This window comes from Motacilla alba, chromosome 17, assembly GCF_015832195.1.
Source record: "Motacilla alba alba isolate MOTALB_02 chromosome 17, Motacilla_alba_V1.0_pri, whole genome shotgun sequence".
NCBI lineage: Eukaryota > Metazoa > Chordata > Aves > Passeriformes > Motacillidae > Motacilla > Motacilla alba.
In genome coordinates, this window is record NC_052032.1 from 8,508,312 (window position 1) to 8,526,435 (window position 18,124).

Here is an 18,124-nt window from a genome sequence, read left to right on the forward strand (position 1 = left end):
CTCAAATCCTGTAGCGTGTTTGCCGCCTGCTTTTAACCCCGAGGAGGTCTCTGCTGCTCCAGGGCTGTGCCCTGACCTCTGTGTGGGCTGGGCTGACATTGCCCGCAGCGGTGACAGGAACGGGGACAGTGAACGTCACCTCGGCCACCCACAGCCCCTGTCAAGGAAGGTTTTGCCATCCCACTGAAGCCAGGATGGTTCTGCAGCAGGTTCTTATTTTTAGTGTTAATTAAGACAGGAAAGAAGAAGAGCCTCTGAAATTTATTTTTGATGGTGGGGTTGGTAATTTGGGAAACAGCAGGGACAGGAAGGTGCATTGCTGGATGCATTCCACACTCCCTGCTCACCCTGCTCTGGCAGCTCCTTCTGACTTGAGCCCTGATTTTGGAGGCCAAGGGTGGGGGAAGAATCCCCGATGGAGATGGGAGATTACACACCCAGGCCAGGGCTGAGGATGGCTTGAAATCCACAGAATTCTGCTGTGGGGCTCTGCAAAATTCAGGGGTGGATTGTCCAGCAAATCTAATTAGGAATGAGCAGACCATCCCAAGCTGCAATATGCCGAGTAATTAAGTGATTAGTATTGATTGTTAGAATGCCTAATGAGCAGTTATCACTGAATGATTAATTAATCCAATGAAAAAGAGTAATAAAAATTCTGCAGGTGTGATGATTCCTTATATTCAACGCAGAAGGGAAGTGAGATCTCTCCCCACGGTGCCCATCTCTGGTTTCTATCCCAGGCACCTGGCACCAGGGATGCACTACCTGGGCTGCTGCCCCTGTGCAAGGGCTGTCTCCCCTCCCCAAAATTCCCCTGGCACTGGCAGGATGGGCTGCAGCATCAGGCGGGCTCCCAGAGCTGTGTAGCTCGAAGGTGGGGGAAATGCTCCCGCAGGCGCTGTCAGCATCCACAAGATGCCGGGATCAGCCAATGCTCAGCTCCTCCCTGGGAATTCTTTCGCTCGCTGCTTTGATTAAGTCGCTTCAGTTTCTCCTGGTCAAAGCCCTGCTAATCCCAGCTAAGCCCGCAGCGTGCCGCACGCTGGCCTCTGATCACTTCGCTGCCAGGCGGTGGCTCTGCGGGCACGTCCCCAAGAGCACTGTGCCCTCGGGACATGGCAGCTCGCGGGCAGCCACAGCCCTGCAGCGGTCATTTGTAATATTTGCCTGACTAAACGATAATGAGTAAACGATCTCCAGCCAGAGCCAACAGCAGTGCAGGGCAGCCCTGACTCGTGAGCCCAAGCCACCCATCCCCTCATCCCCTCCAGAGCACCCTGAGCTGCCCAGCTTCCTCTGGATGGGATGTCAGAGTTGGGTGACAGCTGGGGACAGCCCAATGCCATCACCCGCAGCGCTGCTGCCAGCAGGGGGGTGCAGGACCCCAAACCAAAATAGGGGCACATGCTCTCCCCCCTCTCCTCTGCCATCAGGATCAGCCCCACGGCCACAAACCAGAGGGATCTCTGCCCCGGGTGGGCTGCGATGGCACCCGGCATTCCCAGGCAGCGCCGCAGCTCCGGAGATGATGGATCCAGGCTTTAATGCTCTTTTCTGTGCATCTTTGAAGGATTTGAGCTGATCGCCCGCGCTTCCTGCGTGGCATCCACAGCTGGCTCTGCACAGCCTGTCAGCTGCCTCTGCTGCCTGCCGGCCCTGCCGGGCTCAGCGCAGCGGTTATAATTAGAAATGCTAATCAGCTCTTGTGTTTCTGGCTTGACAGCCCCGCCACCCCCAGCACAATCTTCCCTCCAATCTGTCCTGTGCTCGCCCCCTCCGCTTCCTCTCCGAATCCCTGCTACTTGTAATTAAGCACTACGAAGTTAAGGGGGGTTGAATGGGGGTGCTGGGGCTCGTTGGATGCTTTGGGCGAGGATTGCAGCCCCCACAGAGCTTCTGGCTTGCTGGGAACAGTTTGAGGGTCTCACCCTTCATTCACCACCATCCCCTTGGGCTGGGGACATCCCAACAATGTCCCTGGCCCTGAGCTATGAGGGGGAAGAGAGGGAAGCTCGAGAGCTCTGCAGGCAGTGCTGGGGTTAAAGGCAAAGGGTGGTGGCTGTGGCTGGGAGCCCTGCGGTGCTGGCTCTGGAAGGGGAGCTTCTCTCATTGGGATTTCCATCATGTGCCAACCGTGGGCGCTTCCCAGCCAAGGAGGAAAGGGAGCTTGCAAAGGAGCTCGGGGAAGGGGGCTGAGCAAGCAGATCCCTGCACTGGCTTAGATTATGGAGTTATTCATCATCAGGTAGACACAGCCCAGGGGTTCCTCCCTCACCAGTGCCCATGGTCAGCCCCTGCCAGCCCCCAGCTGCTCCACACCAGAGCCAGGGCACAGCTTTCACCCTGGGCATTTGGCTCCCGAAGTCAGGCTTGGCCAGGGAGACATTCCTTGGAGCAGGTATGGGGCTCAGCTGGCCTCCGAAGAGACAGAGATGCACAGGTGGGATGAGCAGCTCTGGACACAGTTTTTAAGTCAACATTCATCTTCCAGGCATTCCCTGCGTATCAGTTTCAGTGAGAAGAGAGGCTGCAGTTTGGAGGGTTGATGTGCAGAAGGTTTTCAAGAAGGCAGTGGCTGTGTGAGCAAAGGAGAACGTCCCTCACCTCCTCTGTGCCATGCTCCACCTGGGACACATCTGCTCGCTGCAACATCTCCCAGCGGGTGAATCAATAAAGGGCTCTCCCTCCCCAGCACAATTTCTCCCTGGAGAAAGGGTAATAAGAGAAACAAGGAGGTATCACAAAAAGAGCATGGGAGGGACAGGGCATGGTGGCTTCCATGACGATGCACTCATGAAAAGGCACCAGCAGCACAGCCAAGTGACTGGGAAAGCTCTGGGGGAGAAGTCGGATTGGATTTGTCATGACTAATTGACTCCCTCCAGCACTGTGGTCCAGCCTTCACGCATGGCATGAGCAGGGTCCCAGGCATCAGGAATTAATGAGGGTCTGACCCTGTCTGCTCAGCCACTTGAGTTTTGCCAGTGCAGACAGCTGGCTTAAGAGGCCCTTTTATCCCTTACAGATCAGATCAATTTGGATAGTTATAATCTAGTCCTGGTGAAAGCTCAGAGCAGACTTTATTGCCCAACCAGCTCAAGGAGAAAAAAAGCAAGCAAGAGGGAGAGGTCATGCTGAACTATTGATTGTGCTGCTCCCAGATTGGCCCCGGCAGAGAGCTCACCTGGGACAGTTTGCCTCTATCTCCTGCTAATGCTGCTTCATTGATCTCCTGTGACAGCGGCAACTACAAGATTTTTTGAGGTCAGAGTCATTAAGAGGCATTAATCAATAACAGAGGAAACCGAGAGAGAGCGACTGTTTGTTTCATGCAGACATATTCCCCGTGTGGATTTTAGCCCGCTGAGGTGTGCGTGGTTTATTTCCAGGGAGGTCTGCCAGGAACAGAATTCACCTTGTGCTGGACTCTGGCACTTGGAGGAGGTCCTGAGCCAGTTGCAACACACTGGCAGCTCCAGCAGGGCTGTGCAATGAGAGGGCAGCACCTGGGGAGCTTGTGGCATCCAATTCCAGGTACCCTAGCATCCCACCCAGCAACTGCCCAGCCCCTCTGTTCCCACACAGGCACCCCTGGAAGAGATGGACACTGATTTCACATGCTCAGAGACCTGGGTGCTGGTTTCACGTTGTGCCTCTACTAAACAAAGCTGCTGCCTGGCCATGGTGCAGCCAATCCCAGCAGCCTGTTCCAGGATCCAGCCCTGTGTGAGCTCAGCCCCAGCCCAAATTCATTCCTGTGGCAAGACTGGAGCTGTTCACAAGAAAAACGGTCTTTGTGCTGAAAGCACCCCGGGCTGCTCAGCTCCCTCCCGCCCTGCCCAGCGGCGTCAGTACATTTCCACTGCTCCGTGGTGGCAACACGCCTTTTTCTTCTCCAGCAGCTCCTGTGCTCAGCCCCAGCAAGCATCTGTGCAGGTGCTGGAGCCCATTTTCCCTTGGAGAGGCAGAGAAGGGGGCAGGAGACCTGCTCAGGAGCAGGAGGATGGGATCATCTTCAAAGACGGTGGTTCTGGCACCAGCAGAGCCACCAGCGGCCTCGGGGTGATCTGGGGCTGGGGAGGTGCTGGTGCTGAGCTCAGCTGCAGAAGCAGCCCCGTGATGCACACCAGTGGCACACCTGGCCTTAGCCCAAAGGCCCTTCAGTCCTGCTGAGTGCCACAGAGCTGGCACACCCTGTGGCACAGTGCTGGCAGGTCTGGCAACCCAGGAATGCCACACTCAGCCTGGGGAGAGAGCAGGGCTCAGCCAACAGGGCCTGCACCCAGAAGGTGCCATGGAAAGCTTCAGAGTAAGGGAAATGTCCTTTGGGAGGCAGGGAAGGAGATTCCAGTGGAGAGCAGTGTCCCTTTCTGGGCACACCTGGCCTCGACTCCCAGAGCCCCAGTGTCCCACTTTGCAGTGGTCAGTACTGCAGATCCCCAGGGAAACAGGATCTTCCTCGGTCCTGTAATTACAGCCACACATCCGCAGCACAGGGATCAAGGGCTGCAGGAGAGGAAGGGATGAGATTGCGGCTCACGTTGCACAGGTGGGGCACACACAGCCCATAAACACCTGGCAGTCCAACTCTGGAGACACACCCAGAGCTCAGCACCACCAGCTGAATCCAGACCAGGTGGACTCTCTATGGGAATCCGACCTGGGTGGACTCTTTATAGGACTCCAGCCTAGGTGGACTCCTTATGGGAATCCAGCTCAGGTGGGACACATGATGCTGATGATGAGCAGGGGCTCCCTGAGCTCAGAACCCCTGACCAGGAAGATGCAACAAACCCCTCTCCAGTCCCAGGCTGTCCACCAAGAGAAGCCCTTGGCTCACAGCTCTGCCTTCCCTGCTCAGTCCATCAGTCTCCAGGTCAACCACCCAGTCCCTTCCACCGGCACAAAATCCATCAGAAACAATTTGATTTCCTTTATTTACACATGGCATTTGGGAGAAAGTCTAATCGTATTGCAACTTGGAAAAAAAAAAAAAAAGGCGATTCCAATTTTACAACCTTGTGGCTGAAAGAGCTCGAGATCTGCAGCCAGACAAGATGTCCTGTACTGGGCACACCCTCATTTACGAGCATGGTGCAGAGACTGTGAGGTGCAGGGGGATTTCCAGCCTGTGGTTACAAATGTAAATGCAACAGTAAGATCTGAAAGTCTTGTGCTTTTGCTACCTCCTGTTTTTGGCAAAGTCTACCAGAAGCAAAAAAAACCAAAAGTCAGTGCTGAGGGGCTTGGTGGTGTGTTAACCCCAGCTGCAACACTTGCCTGATGTGCACTGGCTCTGCAAACACCAATCTTCAGCCTCACTGATAGCCCTGGCACTCTGTGGGGTGCTGGCATGGCATTCCTCTGTGGATCAGCATCCTCCCTTGTGTCCCGCGTGGATTTCCTCTGTGGATCAGCATCCTCCCTTATGTCCCGCGTGGATTCAAATCTACGCCTGGCTGCTGTGAACATCCCAGCAGATGATGTCTTACTTTTCCAAGAGAGTTACTTGTAGGTGAGTAAAGGTTACAGGAAGGAAGGTTGCGATTATTTAATAGCCTTTTAAAACACGTTTCTCTCTTAATTGCATGTTCCCAGAGTCAAAGTCCTTTGGGCTCTTTGCCTTTCCAGAGGCCAGTGGAGGCTGTGCCTGCGGGGCAGTTTAGCAATCTCATGCTTCTGGTTCTTGTGCAAGGCTCTGTTGTGAGCAGGGAACTGCAGCGCTCACGTTGAAGCCACGCTGAGTCACAGCCGGTTCCTCCCCAGTGTTTACTCTGCTGTCACCAGAGCGCTGACGTGTGATTACAGAGGAGCCCAGCAACCACGGGGAGTGTGGCCATGGAGCAGCAGGAGCCAGCGTGGAGGCTGAGGGTCAGGCTGAAGCTCTGCCCCTGCGACTGTGGGCTCACCGTGAGCTTCCCTGCTGCCCACACAAGGAGCGGCAGCAAAATTTCACCTCCCATGTGCCCTTTTAGGTGACAGAGTAATGAGATTCACCCACATCCTTTGCACAAACTGCTCTTAGCACCATCCTCACCAAGCAGACTGTGGTGTTCCCAACCAGGGAAAACCTCTGTCTTGGCCAGGGCAACACTTCCAGGATAATTGATGCCAGCCAGTGATGTCAGCCCTTGGGGCAGCCTTGCTTATGGATTCAAACAAGGTCCAGGTTGCCAGCCTGCAGCCCTGCCCGTGTGGGAGAGTTACACAGGGTAAACACGTCAGTGCTGTGATGCTGGACTGTCCTGTGTACCCTGAGCTACACAGAGGTGACACATGGTGACACCAGGCTTTGACACATTACCCAAAGCCAGCTGCTAATTCAGACAGGTGAAGAGGGAAGAGGATAGACCAGTGGATGCATGGATGGACAGACTGACAGAGGTCTGGAAGGAGTTATAGCAGACGTGAGGATCACCTCACTGTCCCCAAGCCCCTGGCAATGGAGGCTGCTGTGCAGCACCCAGCACGAGGTGCCAGGGAGTTTGCACAGCTTCGTGCTGTCAGCCCTTCTTGCGAGGGCTCCCAGCCTCACACATGCGTGCCACGAAAAGGCCACGAACGAGGATGTTTGGCTGGTTGCTGCCTCCTCCCCCCCACTTTAATGTCACCAAACCCAGCTGCTGCTTTCAACACACGGCCCTTGGCAGGAGGCAAAGGGAAGCAGGCCGATGGGTAGAGCTGCCAGGACACCGTGAGAAGCCAAGGGCAGAGGCAGGGCGAGGCAGCACAAGTGAGATTCTCCACAAATCCAGCCTTCCTTCAGCACAGCCGGCATCTCCAGAGGGTCCTGCTGAGCACCCACCCAGCCTCAAGCCTCCTGCTGCTCTGCAACCTGCTCAGCCAGAAAACGAACACATCCCTCCTTCCTTCCTACCCCTCTGAGGGCTTTCCCTCTCTTCCCTTCTCCATATGTGGGAGACGTTCTCCCTGGCTCTGTTTCTTTTCCAGTCAGAAGCTAGTCATCCACAGGGAGGTCACATGCTGTTGCCAAGGGAAGCAATAAATTTAGGCAAATAAAAGATAAAAGAACACAGCCAGATTATGCTAAGACAAGGGTAATGCTTTGAGCTTCATGGCTCTTCATGGACTCAGACACAGAAATGCCAGCAGCACTGATGCTGCGTGGACCCTTCTGCTTGGCACTTGATGTGTTCTTGCTCCTGCCAAGGATTCTCGGCCCTGCTCAGCTACACTACCTGCAGGGTACCCTTCTACCAAGTTTAAATAATCCAGTCAGTAGTTTAAATACGCAAAACACACAGCACAATCTAGCAAAGCAGGGGTTTTTTGAGAATTTGGAACTGCTTCATCCTGCCTGCTGCAGCTTGGGAGGACAGCGATGGGGTCACCTTTGCCTCTACCCCAAAATGGCCATGTTTCAGGGTGAGGAGGTGATGCTTGTGTTTCACAGCGGGCAGAGGCTCTCGGGCCTCTTCCATCAGGCAGTTTGTTATGAAAATGTTAACGCACAGGCTGTCGTCATCTGGCAGCACCACCGCCTGCCTTATGAAATAACTCAGCATGACAGCTCTGCTTGCTTGCAGGCAGGCCCATGTCTGGCTTCTAATCTGGCATCAGAAAGCGCTCCCCTTCCTTGAGCTGCAGACTAATACTAAATGTTTCATTTGCATTACTCCAGATAACGCGCTGGAGAGCGTGGGGAGAAGGGGATGGCAGCCAAGCTCCTCCAGGAGCCCACACGTGGAGCGTTGCACCAAGCCCGCCACGCCGGATCTGCTCACTCCGCTTGCCGCCGGCACCGCGGCCCTGCCGCGATTTACATTTCAGATTCCCAACATCAGCCAGCGTTTATGAGCTCCGCGGATCGGCCCGTGCGACGCCCCAGTGACAGATCACCAGGGACTTTCTTCCCTTGTCATCAAAAGCAAAAAGTCACGAGGATAACACAGAATCGCTCCGGGCCCAGCGTCTGCTCAGCTGCAAAGGTCTCGGTGACTTCCCAGGCATATGTTGGCTGGCACAGCACGGGAGCAAGGCTCCCCGAACAGCCCACACGACACAGGCAGAGGGGATTAATCTAATGCTGTGTGGAGATGTTAATACAATGAGGGTTCTTTGTGGCATTAGCTGGAATCATGAGACCAGCTCTGAGATGTCATTGCCTGGCAGCCGTAGGGAGTGCCAGCCAGGAGCTCTCTGTAGAGAAGGACGCTGTCTCCAGCTCTCAGCCCTAAAGCTGCTGTGGGGTAGGGAAAGTGCAGTGAGCTCTCCTTTTTCTGGTGACAGCTCGTTTGGGAACAGCATGCAACCTCTGTTGGTGAATCCAAGGACGGCTGAGGGAACAATGGTTATTTTAACAGAGCTAACACTTTTTCTTGATTTATCCAGGAGCTGCAAAGCTGTGGATGCCAAGGGGATGCTCAGAACCACAGGGTCACATCTTACCCCAGTAGAGTCTCCATGGAGACTCGCAGGACTTGGGTTTTGCTATAAAAAGTGTTGCAAAACCAGCCGAGCTCAATGAACGGTTTGTGTCGGTTCCAGCAGACACTTTCAACTCCCATATCAGCTTTGTACCCACAGAGCTTCAGGGCCTGATCCTATCCTAACCCCAGCGCCAGCAGGGAAAGCTCCATCCTGCTCAGCACATTTGTGCCGCTGGAAAACCAGCATCAAGCACCAGCGGAGAGGGTGGGTGAGGGTCCATGAAGGTCCCCAAACCCCACACGGTGCCCTGAGGCACACAAACTCCCTCACAGCATGGAAGACCCCAGTGCCTTTCCATGGCACCACAGAGGCAGTGAAAACCCCCCACAGGGCACCATGAGGGTCCCAAAGGCCCCCAGGGCTCCATGAGGGGACCAAACCCCCCACATGGCACCATGAGGGTCCCAAAGGCCCCCAGGGCTCCATGAGGGGACCAAGCCCCCTGCAGGGCTTCATGAGGAGACAAAACACCCCCAGGGCTCCATGGGGGTCCCAAAACTCCACGATTCCATGAGGGTCCCAAATTTCTACAACCACTGATGTGAGGACAGAACCCCCACAGGGCTTCATGAGGAGACAAAGCGTCCTCAGAACTCCATAAGGGGACCAAACCCCCCACAGGGCTTTATGAGGAGACAAAACGCCCCCAGGAATCCATGGGGAAGGGTCTCAAAACTCCTCATGGTTCCATGAGGGTCCCAAACTTCCACAACCATTAATGTGAGGACAGAACCCCCACAGTGCTCTATGAGGAGACCAAATCCCCGCAGGAGCCCGTGAGGGAACCAACCGCCCTCCTCCCCTCGCCATGGCCACCGCGGCCCGCCCAGCAGCCTGAGGAATGCCGGCTCCACAGGGAACATTCCCCGCTCGCCCGTCCCGCCCAGCCGAGGGAGCGGCGGGGCGGGCCGGGCCGCCCACATAAGGCGGGCTCAGCGCGGGCTGCCCGGGGAGGAGGCGGCAGTAGCGGCTGGTCCGGGTGGAGCCGTCATGGAGATGGGGTGGCTGCTATGGGGCACGGCCGTGCTGCTGCTGCTCCACGTCCTCATGCAGCTGAGCCCCAGCGTCAACTTCGCGCTGCGCGTCGGTTTCTACTGCCTGATGTGCCTGGTGGCCTCGGCGCTGGCGGCCGTAGCCTGCCTGCTGGTCAACGGCGGCCGCACCGTCAAGAACATGAGGTGAGGGGAGAACGGCGGGAACGGGCGCTGGGGACAGCGGTGTCACCTCCCGCCGCTGCCCCGGAGCCCCTGGGGCGGTGGCGGCCTCTGTCACATCGGTGGCAGCGCAGCCCCGGGGTCCCCTCTAGGCTCAGGAGGCTGTCCTGAGCTGTCCTGGCCCGTGGCAGAGCCCTCGGCAAGGCATGTTGGGGATGAAGCGCCTGGAAGGTGGCGGTGGTGGCTTTTTTAGGGAAAGCTGCCGGAGAGCAGTGTCTGTTGAGAGTGGCAGAGCACTGGAGCAGGCTGTCCAGAGAGTGTGGGGAATCTACCTGTCTGGAGACATTGCAAACACACCTGTGTCACTGGGTGACCCTGCCGTGGCAGATGGAGCCGATCTCTAGAAGGTTCCTTTTGATCCTGGCAGTTGGGTGGTTGTGTTTGGGGTGTTTCCTGCCCCAGCAGCAGAGGCTGGCAGGCTGTGTGCCATGTGCTGCTGGGGCACAGCTCTCTTGCAGCTGTTGTCTGGCCCTGTGTCCCCTGACAGGACACCTGTGACAAGGGCCAAGGGGCTGCTGTCATCCAGCACCTCCTCTCCATGCCAAGGTACAAGGCAGAGCTGGTGCTTCTGCTGGCAGCACAGGACAGCTTATTTCCTGGTTTTGCTCTCCCCTAGGCAGCTTTTTACCTCTGCTGAGCATGTCACGTGGATGCAGCGGAAAGGAGAGCCTTAACATCCTTTAGGATCAAAGGTTGGCAGCATCTGAGCAGGTGGAGCTGGACTTTGCTTTGCAGTGTGGCTTTCACATGTAGGACTCGGGGCGGAAGGAGCCAGCACAGGGCACTGATGTGCTGCCTTGAGGGCTGTGCCCTGTGGTCCCAGCTGGTGCCATGGCCCCAGGCAGTCTGCTCTGCCATCTCCAGCCTGGCTCTCTCTCCAGCTTTGGTTGCCTTGGCTCACTCAGGAGCAGCTTTCCAATGTTCAGCTAGCTCTGCAGCTGGGAGAATTTATGATGTCAGTGATGGAGACACTATCCTTTTATTTCTCCCCAAAAATAAACCCTCTAAATTTTCTGTAAACTTGAAGGAATTATTTGGGAACAAGAACTTGCATTGGATAACTCCTTGTGTTGAAACCCAGGGCTGAATTTTGGCCAGAACCACCCTTTTCCTGTAACTTAAGCCTGTTGTTTCCTTGTAGTGGCACTGGCTGAAGATCCTGGTGATGTATCCCAGCCCCTGGGAGGTCTGTGGCTGAGGTGATCCAGTGAGTCCCTTATTTCTCCAACATCCCAGGCTGCTTATTCCAGCTTGGGAAAGGAGGCTGGAGCAGAGCACGTGCTGGTGGACGGACAGTGATAATGGTGTTGTTGCCTGGCGCAGAACACCCCGTTCTTGCTGTGCTGCTGGCTCCAGTGTCAAGCTGGTGTGACTTGGAAGAGGTTAGCCAGGGTGTCTGATAGAGATAGAACTGTTTATCTGTGGTAAAACATCTTGCACGAGCTTCCAATCTGGTAAGCAGATTTCAGTAGTCCTTGAAAATCAGAGTATCCTAAACAAGCCTCTGTGACTGGCTGTGGAGCAGAGCACGTGAATCTGGGGGCTGCTGGCTTTCATACTCAGACTGTTAGGGATGCACTGAACAGTCCCATTCCCTGTCATTTTTGTGCTCCTTGTCTCTGGCAATAAGTGCACTGGTTGTACAGCTCTCTGCAGCTGTGGCTGCACCACGTCTGAGTCGATGATTCCAGCAGAGAGATCTCTTGTGGTGTTGTAGGGGACTCAGATCCATCCTTTAACCCTGTGGGTGACGTGGCCACCCCTGCTCTTTGGCTGCTCTGAGCTCTGCCCCTTTGCCTCTTTCAGTAGCTCACGCCACATCTTGTGCAAGGAAAGTCTGTCCCCGGGCTGGCAGGAGGAAGCTGGATGGCTGCTCTTGAGTAATGTGTAACCAGCCTCTCCCGGCAGCCACTGAGCATTGTGACTTCCAGAGCTGTGACCTCTTTTTTGGTTGGCAGTCAGAAGGGAGGAGAAGTGTGATTTAGGTCACCCTGGTGGCCTGGCATCCCCCATGACCTCTGTGGTTCGTGTCACCCTGCCTCGTCTGACCTGTAACCCCATCTCTTCACCTGGACTGCAGCCCTGTGACCTTGGAGCAGACTGCACCCCTGTAACCTTGGAGCGGGCTCTGGAGCTCAGGAGCTCTGCCTTCCTCCCTGTGTCCTTTCCCTGGGTGTGGCTCTTTGCAGCGAGTTGAAATGAGGACTGATAGCAGTGTCACCTCGGGGCATTGGCCTGGCCTGAACTCCAGTGTCCCAGCCAGCTCGGGTGGCCTGCATGGGGGGACACCCCACGGAGATGTGAACCCTGCTGTGGGTAGGAGCAAGCTGGAGGAAGTGCTGTGGCTCAAGAGTTTATGGAGACTTTTGGAGAGCAGATGCTGGGAGCTGCTGCCAAGCCAGGATGAGATGCTGTCCAGGTGTTCACCTCCCACCTGAGTGACAAGGATGCTTCTCAGCAAGATGGTGCTGCACGGTTCCCTAGCTGGACCCTGTGGTGGGGACAAAGCTGGCTGTCCCTCAGTCTCCTGCTGCAGGAAGGAAAGCTCCATACTGTGTCTGAGAAGGTGGCCCTGAGGCAGGACATCCAGGTGCTTGCTGGAGGTCAGGTCAGCTTGAATCAGCTCTAGGGGAGAGCAGATCCAAGCTGGTGGCTGTTCCTGGGAGCCTTGTTCACGTGCAGGCTCCTCTGCCACCTGTCCTGGTAAATGGCTGTTCCCTTGCCCAAAATAGCCCCTGTGTTCTGCCAGCTTCTGCCTGTGTCCTTTGGCCTAGCTGGAGAGTCCCCAAGTCCCCTGGTCAGGGGGTGGCATAGATGGGCCCTGCTCCTATGGGCTGACAAGGAAATGTGCTCCAGTGCTGGCATGGCTGAGTGTCCCAGCTGGGAGCTCTGTCAGACCTGTAGATCCACTGGGGAAGGGCAAAAGCTTCAGCATGGGTTTGCTTGGGGGCACCCAGCCTCTGCCAAGCCGTGTGGGGAGCATCCTGTTTGCTGCCTGCATCCTTGCCTTGTGCGGGGAAGTGTTTCTGACCTTCACTCCCCTCCTTCCTCGGGCACCCCAGGTTTGTTTATATCACTGAGCCCCATCTTCCAGCGCTGCAAGGGGCAGACCTGGCAGAGCCTTCCTTGGATGTCGGGTGTGCTGGGGAGTGGCAGCTCCTGGGAGAATTGTTTGAACAACTTGTGGGGCCCTGCTGCTTGCAGGAAGAAGAGCCTGGTAGCACCAGGGCAGCCCAGAACCATGGCACTGAACAGGGCAAGTGAACAGCACTCCTGCAGCACGTGGGACTGTGCAGGGCAGACCCCTGGCTGGACCATAGCACAAATGAGACTGGAGATTCTCTGTCCTAGATCTCTTCTTGTCTCCTTCCACCCCCACTGGGTATAGAAGCCCCTGCCCTCCCTGCTGTGCTGCTGACTGCTTTTTTTTTTTTTATTTCTGCAGAATCATCAGAGCTGTTGTCAGAACCTTCAAGTATTTCTTCGGCCTGAGGTTTGAGGTGAAGGGACTGGAGAACTTCAAGGTGGAGGGCCCTGCTCTCATTGTGTCCAACCACCAGAGCGTCCTCGACATGATGGGTGAGGAGCTGGTGGGAGGGAAGAGAACATTTCTCCTGCTCACCACTGGGAGAAGTCCTGCTTGTACCTCCTGGACAAGCAGCCCCTGGCGCAGCTTCCCCATCAGTGCTGGTTGTGGGAAGGGTCTCCTGTCACTCTGAGCAATCCCACACCTGTGCAGCACCCCAGGTTCTGCTGTCCTTGAGGTGCTGGCCCAGCACGTGTGCCAGTGGCCCTGCTGGACTGGGGCTGGGGAATCAGCTGCCTCTGGGGGTGTCCTGCTGTCACCTGCAGCCACCCTGCAGTGTGCCAAGCCTCCTGCTCTCAGAAGCCAGGAGAGAAGCAAGGCACCAGCCTGTCCCTGGTGCCCCTGTCCTTGTTCTGTCCTTGTCCCAGGGGTGACTTCTGGGTCTTGCCCTCTGCCATCCCATTAGGGCTGATGGAGATCCTGCCCGACAACTGTGTCCAGGTGGGCAAGAAGGAGCTGATGTACATGGGCAGCGTGGGGCTCATCATGTACCTTGGTGGCGTCATCTTCATCAACAGGAAGAGCACCAGCAGTGCCAAGATGGTGATGTCAGAGGTGGCCAAGACCATGGTGGCTGAGAATGTGAGTGTCACTGGAGCTGGGTGGGGTGGCGTGGGGGCATTGTGGCACTCCTGGTGCTCCTGGCTCAGCTTGGCAGAGCTGGCTGGTGTCTCCCACCACTGCAAGTGCATTTCTGGAGCAGAGCCTTGTCTCTCCGTGTGCAGGTGAAGGTGTGGGTATATCCAGAGGGCACGAGGAACTGCACTGGGGATTTGCTGCCATTCAAGAAAGGAGCCTTTCACCTCGCTGTCCAGGCACAGGTAACAGTGCTTTGCCCCTGCATGGGAACCCTGAGTGCTTTTGCAGTGGCACTGCACACCGATCATGCAGTCTGTGGTTCATTTGCTCTCAGATGAGCTGTGTTGCCAGGTAACACCTACTCAGGTAAACCACTGGTGTCAGAAGTGCTGCCCTGCAGCAGCCAAGGGCCTTTTCCATCCCCTCTGGGAATGAGCTGACCCTGGGCATGCCTGGCTGTTGACAGTGGAGAATTGCCCTGTCCTCTGTCCTGCCTGCCTCGGTGCTGGTGTCCCCTCTGGAGGGAGGAGTGTGAGGGGCAGGCACGCTTCATCCCTGTCTCCAGGCTTTCCTGGCAGCGTGGCAGGGCAATGCCAGTGCCCAGGGGTTGCTGGGGGCATGGCTGGGGCCCAGAGCTCGCTCCTGGCAGGGAGCCCAGTGGGTTCTTTTCTGGGGAAGCCCAAAGCTGACGATTCATTTCTCAATCCCCCAGGTCCCAGTCGTGTAGTGATGATTCAGGATTGTTAATTCTTGAGCTTTAGAGCAACATCTGGGCTTGCTCTGTGTGAAAATAGCTGCTGCCTCCCTGGCAGCCATATGGCAGTTCTTGATATGTCTTTTCTCTCCAAAATGACAGCATCCGTGAGCAGTTAGTGGGGGAGCAGGCAAACAGCTTCAGCCAGCCAGAGCTGTCTCAGGAGCAGGGTGTTTGCCTGGGCACAGTGCTGGGGCAGTGTGCCAGAGACTGGGATGACTCGAGGCCTCAGGGGAAACTGGTTTCCCTGGGAGAGGTGTTACAGCAGGGATTTTGGGAAAGGGAAGAGATGCCAGCCCTCTGACTGGGTTCGTTTGGCCAAACCCAAGGTGTAGCCTGTGTTGTACCATCCCCATTCCTGCCTGGCTGATGCAGCCAAGGCAGAGCCTGGCAGCTGCTGGAGGAAAGGATGACATGGAACTGGTCCCTGCCTCTGCTACACCCCCCTGAGTCACCAACTGTAGATCCTGGCTGTGTTACCAGCACTGGAACAACAGCTCTGCCTGCCCTCCTGGCCCTGTGTCTGAAGCTTCCCCGGGAGCAATTGATAACAACTGATGACTCCTTTTCTTAGAAACTGAAAGCAGAGCAGCCCTGCCCCAGACACGTGCCTGTACAGCAGGCAAGGCCTGTCAGAACAGGCAGCCTGCAGTGTTTGATTGCAGGACAGAAAATACCTGGGGTTTGGAGCCTCACTTGGGTTGAGGAGCCCTAAAAGCCAGTGCTGAGCTGAGGCTGGAGTGGAACTTGGCCCTGGTTCCTTGAGTATCCCTGTGCCTTGAGTCTTTGGGGAGTGGTTTTGATTCCATTTGACTGCTGATTGTTCTACCCTTTGGAAGTGGGTGTTGCTCGTGGGGCTGTGTGTGCCCTGTGTGTCTGAGAGCCAGGCCAGGTCAGCTCTGCACTGTGGGATTTGCTGCCTGTGTCTGGCCTGCCCTGAGGTGCCAGTAACTCCTCTTTTTCCTCCCTTTCCCAAGGTCCCAGTGATCCCTGTGGTGTATTCCTCCTTCACCACCTTCTATAACCCAAAGACGAAACTGTTTACATCAGGTAACAAAGAGTCACTTGGAGACAGGGTGGCTGCTGTCCCGTGTGGGGATCCGGCTCACAAGGGTGTGGGAGGGAAGCAGAGCTGGGGTGAACAGGAGGAGCCCCGCTGGGAGATGTTTGGAGGCAGTTCAAAGCACTTGGCACCAGAGCCTGGGCTGGGTTAACTCAGGAAGGGCTGTAATTAAATACACTGAGGGATGTTTTCATTAAAAATTGGTTGCCACCTCCTGCTCTGGGCAGGCTCTGGCTGGGATGGCAGTTTGGGGCACAGGGGGATCATTCTGGGTGGCACAGCTGTTGGAGCTGGGTACTAACTCTGCCTGTGCTCCAGGGGTGGATGCCTGGAGCCCTGGGAGGGGTGGAGGGCTGTGCTGGGGCTGTCCAGGGTGGGGAACAGGGCAGAGAGCAGAGCTCCTCTGCCGTGTGGGTTTCTCACAGGCTCCTCTCTTGTCCCCAGGCAAAATCAAGGTTGAGGTTCTGCCTCCAATAGAGACCAAAGGGCTGACGTCAGACGATGTCACCGACCTCTGTGACAGATGCTTCAGCACCATGAGGGAGACCCTCTTCAAGCTGTCAGGCCATCCAGGCAAGGCAAAGGACTCATCCTAGAGGCTTCTCCAGTGGTGTCACCGTGTGGTGGTGGCTGAAGGGACCTGTCTGTCCTTGCCAAATACTGAAGGATCTTCTTCTCCTCTGCAGTGATTTCTAACTCTGGGAGCGCCACAGACTGGCACGCACAGGGTGTCAAGCCAGCACTAAGGTTCCCCTCTGAGTGGATTTCTCTTATGGGTTCATTTTCTCACTTTGAAATATCTCCTTTTTCTGAATTTCTCAGGCATCAAACTTGTGCTACCAAAGGGCTCAGTGACTAGAGAGGTGAGTTCCCCCAGCTCTTGCAGCTAGCTTGGGGTGACAGCAAAAAACCTGCCTGGAGCCTGAGCGCTGCCTCGTGTGACTGTCCCTGCACCTGTGTTCCTGCAGGCTCAGCTCGTGAGGTGGCCCTGTGATGTCCCAGGTGGAAACCACCAGGCAGCAGTTTGTATCAGCACAACCTTGATGCTCAAACAGGGCTGAGAACTGGGGTGAAAAGCCAGATTTTGGCTTTTCAGCAGTGCTAGGAGCGTGGTGTCCTCCCTGGACAGCCCAGAGCACTCCCACCCACCAGTGGGACACACAGGCCTGTCCCCTTGAGATGCCCTTTTTGTCACAACAGCATCACGTTGGGAAACTGCTGCCAGCTCCCCGCCGTGGTGGTGGCTCAGCCTGGTCACATCCCGGTGCCTGCAATGCCCCTTACGGAGGCAAAGGGCTCTTGTCGTGCTCGTTTTGTCACTTGTCATGGTCAGCACTGGCCGAAAGATGGTGCCTGTCCCGCGTCTCTGCTGATCTGCGGGGCGGAGCTGCTGCTCTCCGGGGCCTGGAAAACCCCTGCAGAGCCACAGGGTGGGTGAGCTGCAGCTGGAACAGGGCTGGGAAGGCTTGGAAGGCTTCAGCTCCCCCTTTGGGGGATGTAAACCGCTTTCCCAGTCAGATAAAAGGGGTTCCCCTGTGCCTTGGGATGATGGACCAACAGAGCTGGATCCCTCACCGGGAGCTGTGGAATGTTGATGCCCTTGGAGGCTGGGTCAGGTCCATGGTCCCTTAGCTTTAGCTCTTCTGTTCATGGCACAGGGGACCTCGGGGTAAGCCAGCTGGGGCTACTCAGGTAACCAGCACAGCCTGGTAACCACACAGCTCCTGCAGCCTGCGCTGGTGGAGTTGTGTTTATCTGGCCTCAGCTGGGAAAGGCAGGGAGCTCCGTGGAAGGAGCCCTTGGGCCGAGCTGGTGCTGCCGGGGGCTTCATTGGAGGGGCCTTACAGTACAGACTCAGGGGATGGGAAGGGTCGGGGTGGGAGGATGGGAACCAAACCAGCACTTTGTGAGAGTGGCAGATAAAGGGCTGTCATGGAGGGTCAACCCAGGAGAGCCCTCAGAGGGCTCCTGGGGAGGGGAACCATGTCTGACTCCTCCTGGGAGGAGGGAGCAGTGCCTCTATGTGCAGTTGTCTGCTGTTCACTTTTAATTGGGCTGAGAATGTTATGTGCTTTACAAAAAAATCAACAACAACAACAAAAAATTACACCTTTGGTTATTTAAATAAAGGAGCCTCCTTGTCTTGTGTGGGGCCTGAGGGAGGAGGATGTGGGGTGCTGAGCCCTGAGCTCTTGCAGGGGGTGGGTTTGGTGATGGAAGGGCAGCGGGGGAGTCCTTGTCCCTTCCCTGTGCCCCCCAGGCAGGAGGGCTGTACTTCACCCAGCCTCACTGGTGAGGCACCATCCCAACTCCAGGGCTCCTGGAGAGCAGAACAGGAGCTGCAGGATGGGCACCCACTCCTGTACCCAGCTCTGCAGGCACCAGGGGCTCCTGTCCCCTGCTGACACCTGGCTTGGGGCTGCAGGGACTTGTCCCCACCTTCTCCCTGTGACAGCAAGCAGGGGGAGTGTGGG

General features: G+C 56.3%; 1 protein-coding gene across 1 annotated transcript; it reads left to right on the forward strand.

Moving 5' to 3' along the window:
* Positions 1-9,407: 9,407 nt before the first annotated feature.
* Positions 9,408-17,779, forward strand: AGPAT2 (1-acylglycerol-3-phosphate O-acyltransferase 2). The gene is made up of 6 exons (XM_038156353.1): positions 9,408-9,632; positions 13,114-13,247; positions 13,661-13,836; positions 13,980-14,075; positions 15,565-15,637; positions 16,095-17,779. Exons 1-6 carry the CDS (start codon positions 9,445-9,447, stop codon positions 16,244-16,246), a joined length of 819 nt encoding a protein of 272 aa, XP_038012281.1. The 5' UTR covers positions 9,408-9,444; the 3' UTR covers positions 16,247-17,779.
* Positions 17,780-18,124: the final 345 nt, after the last annotated feature.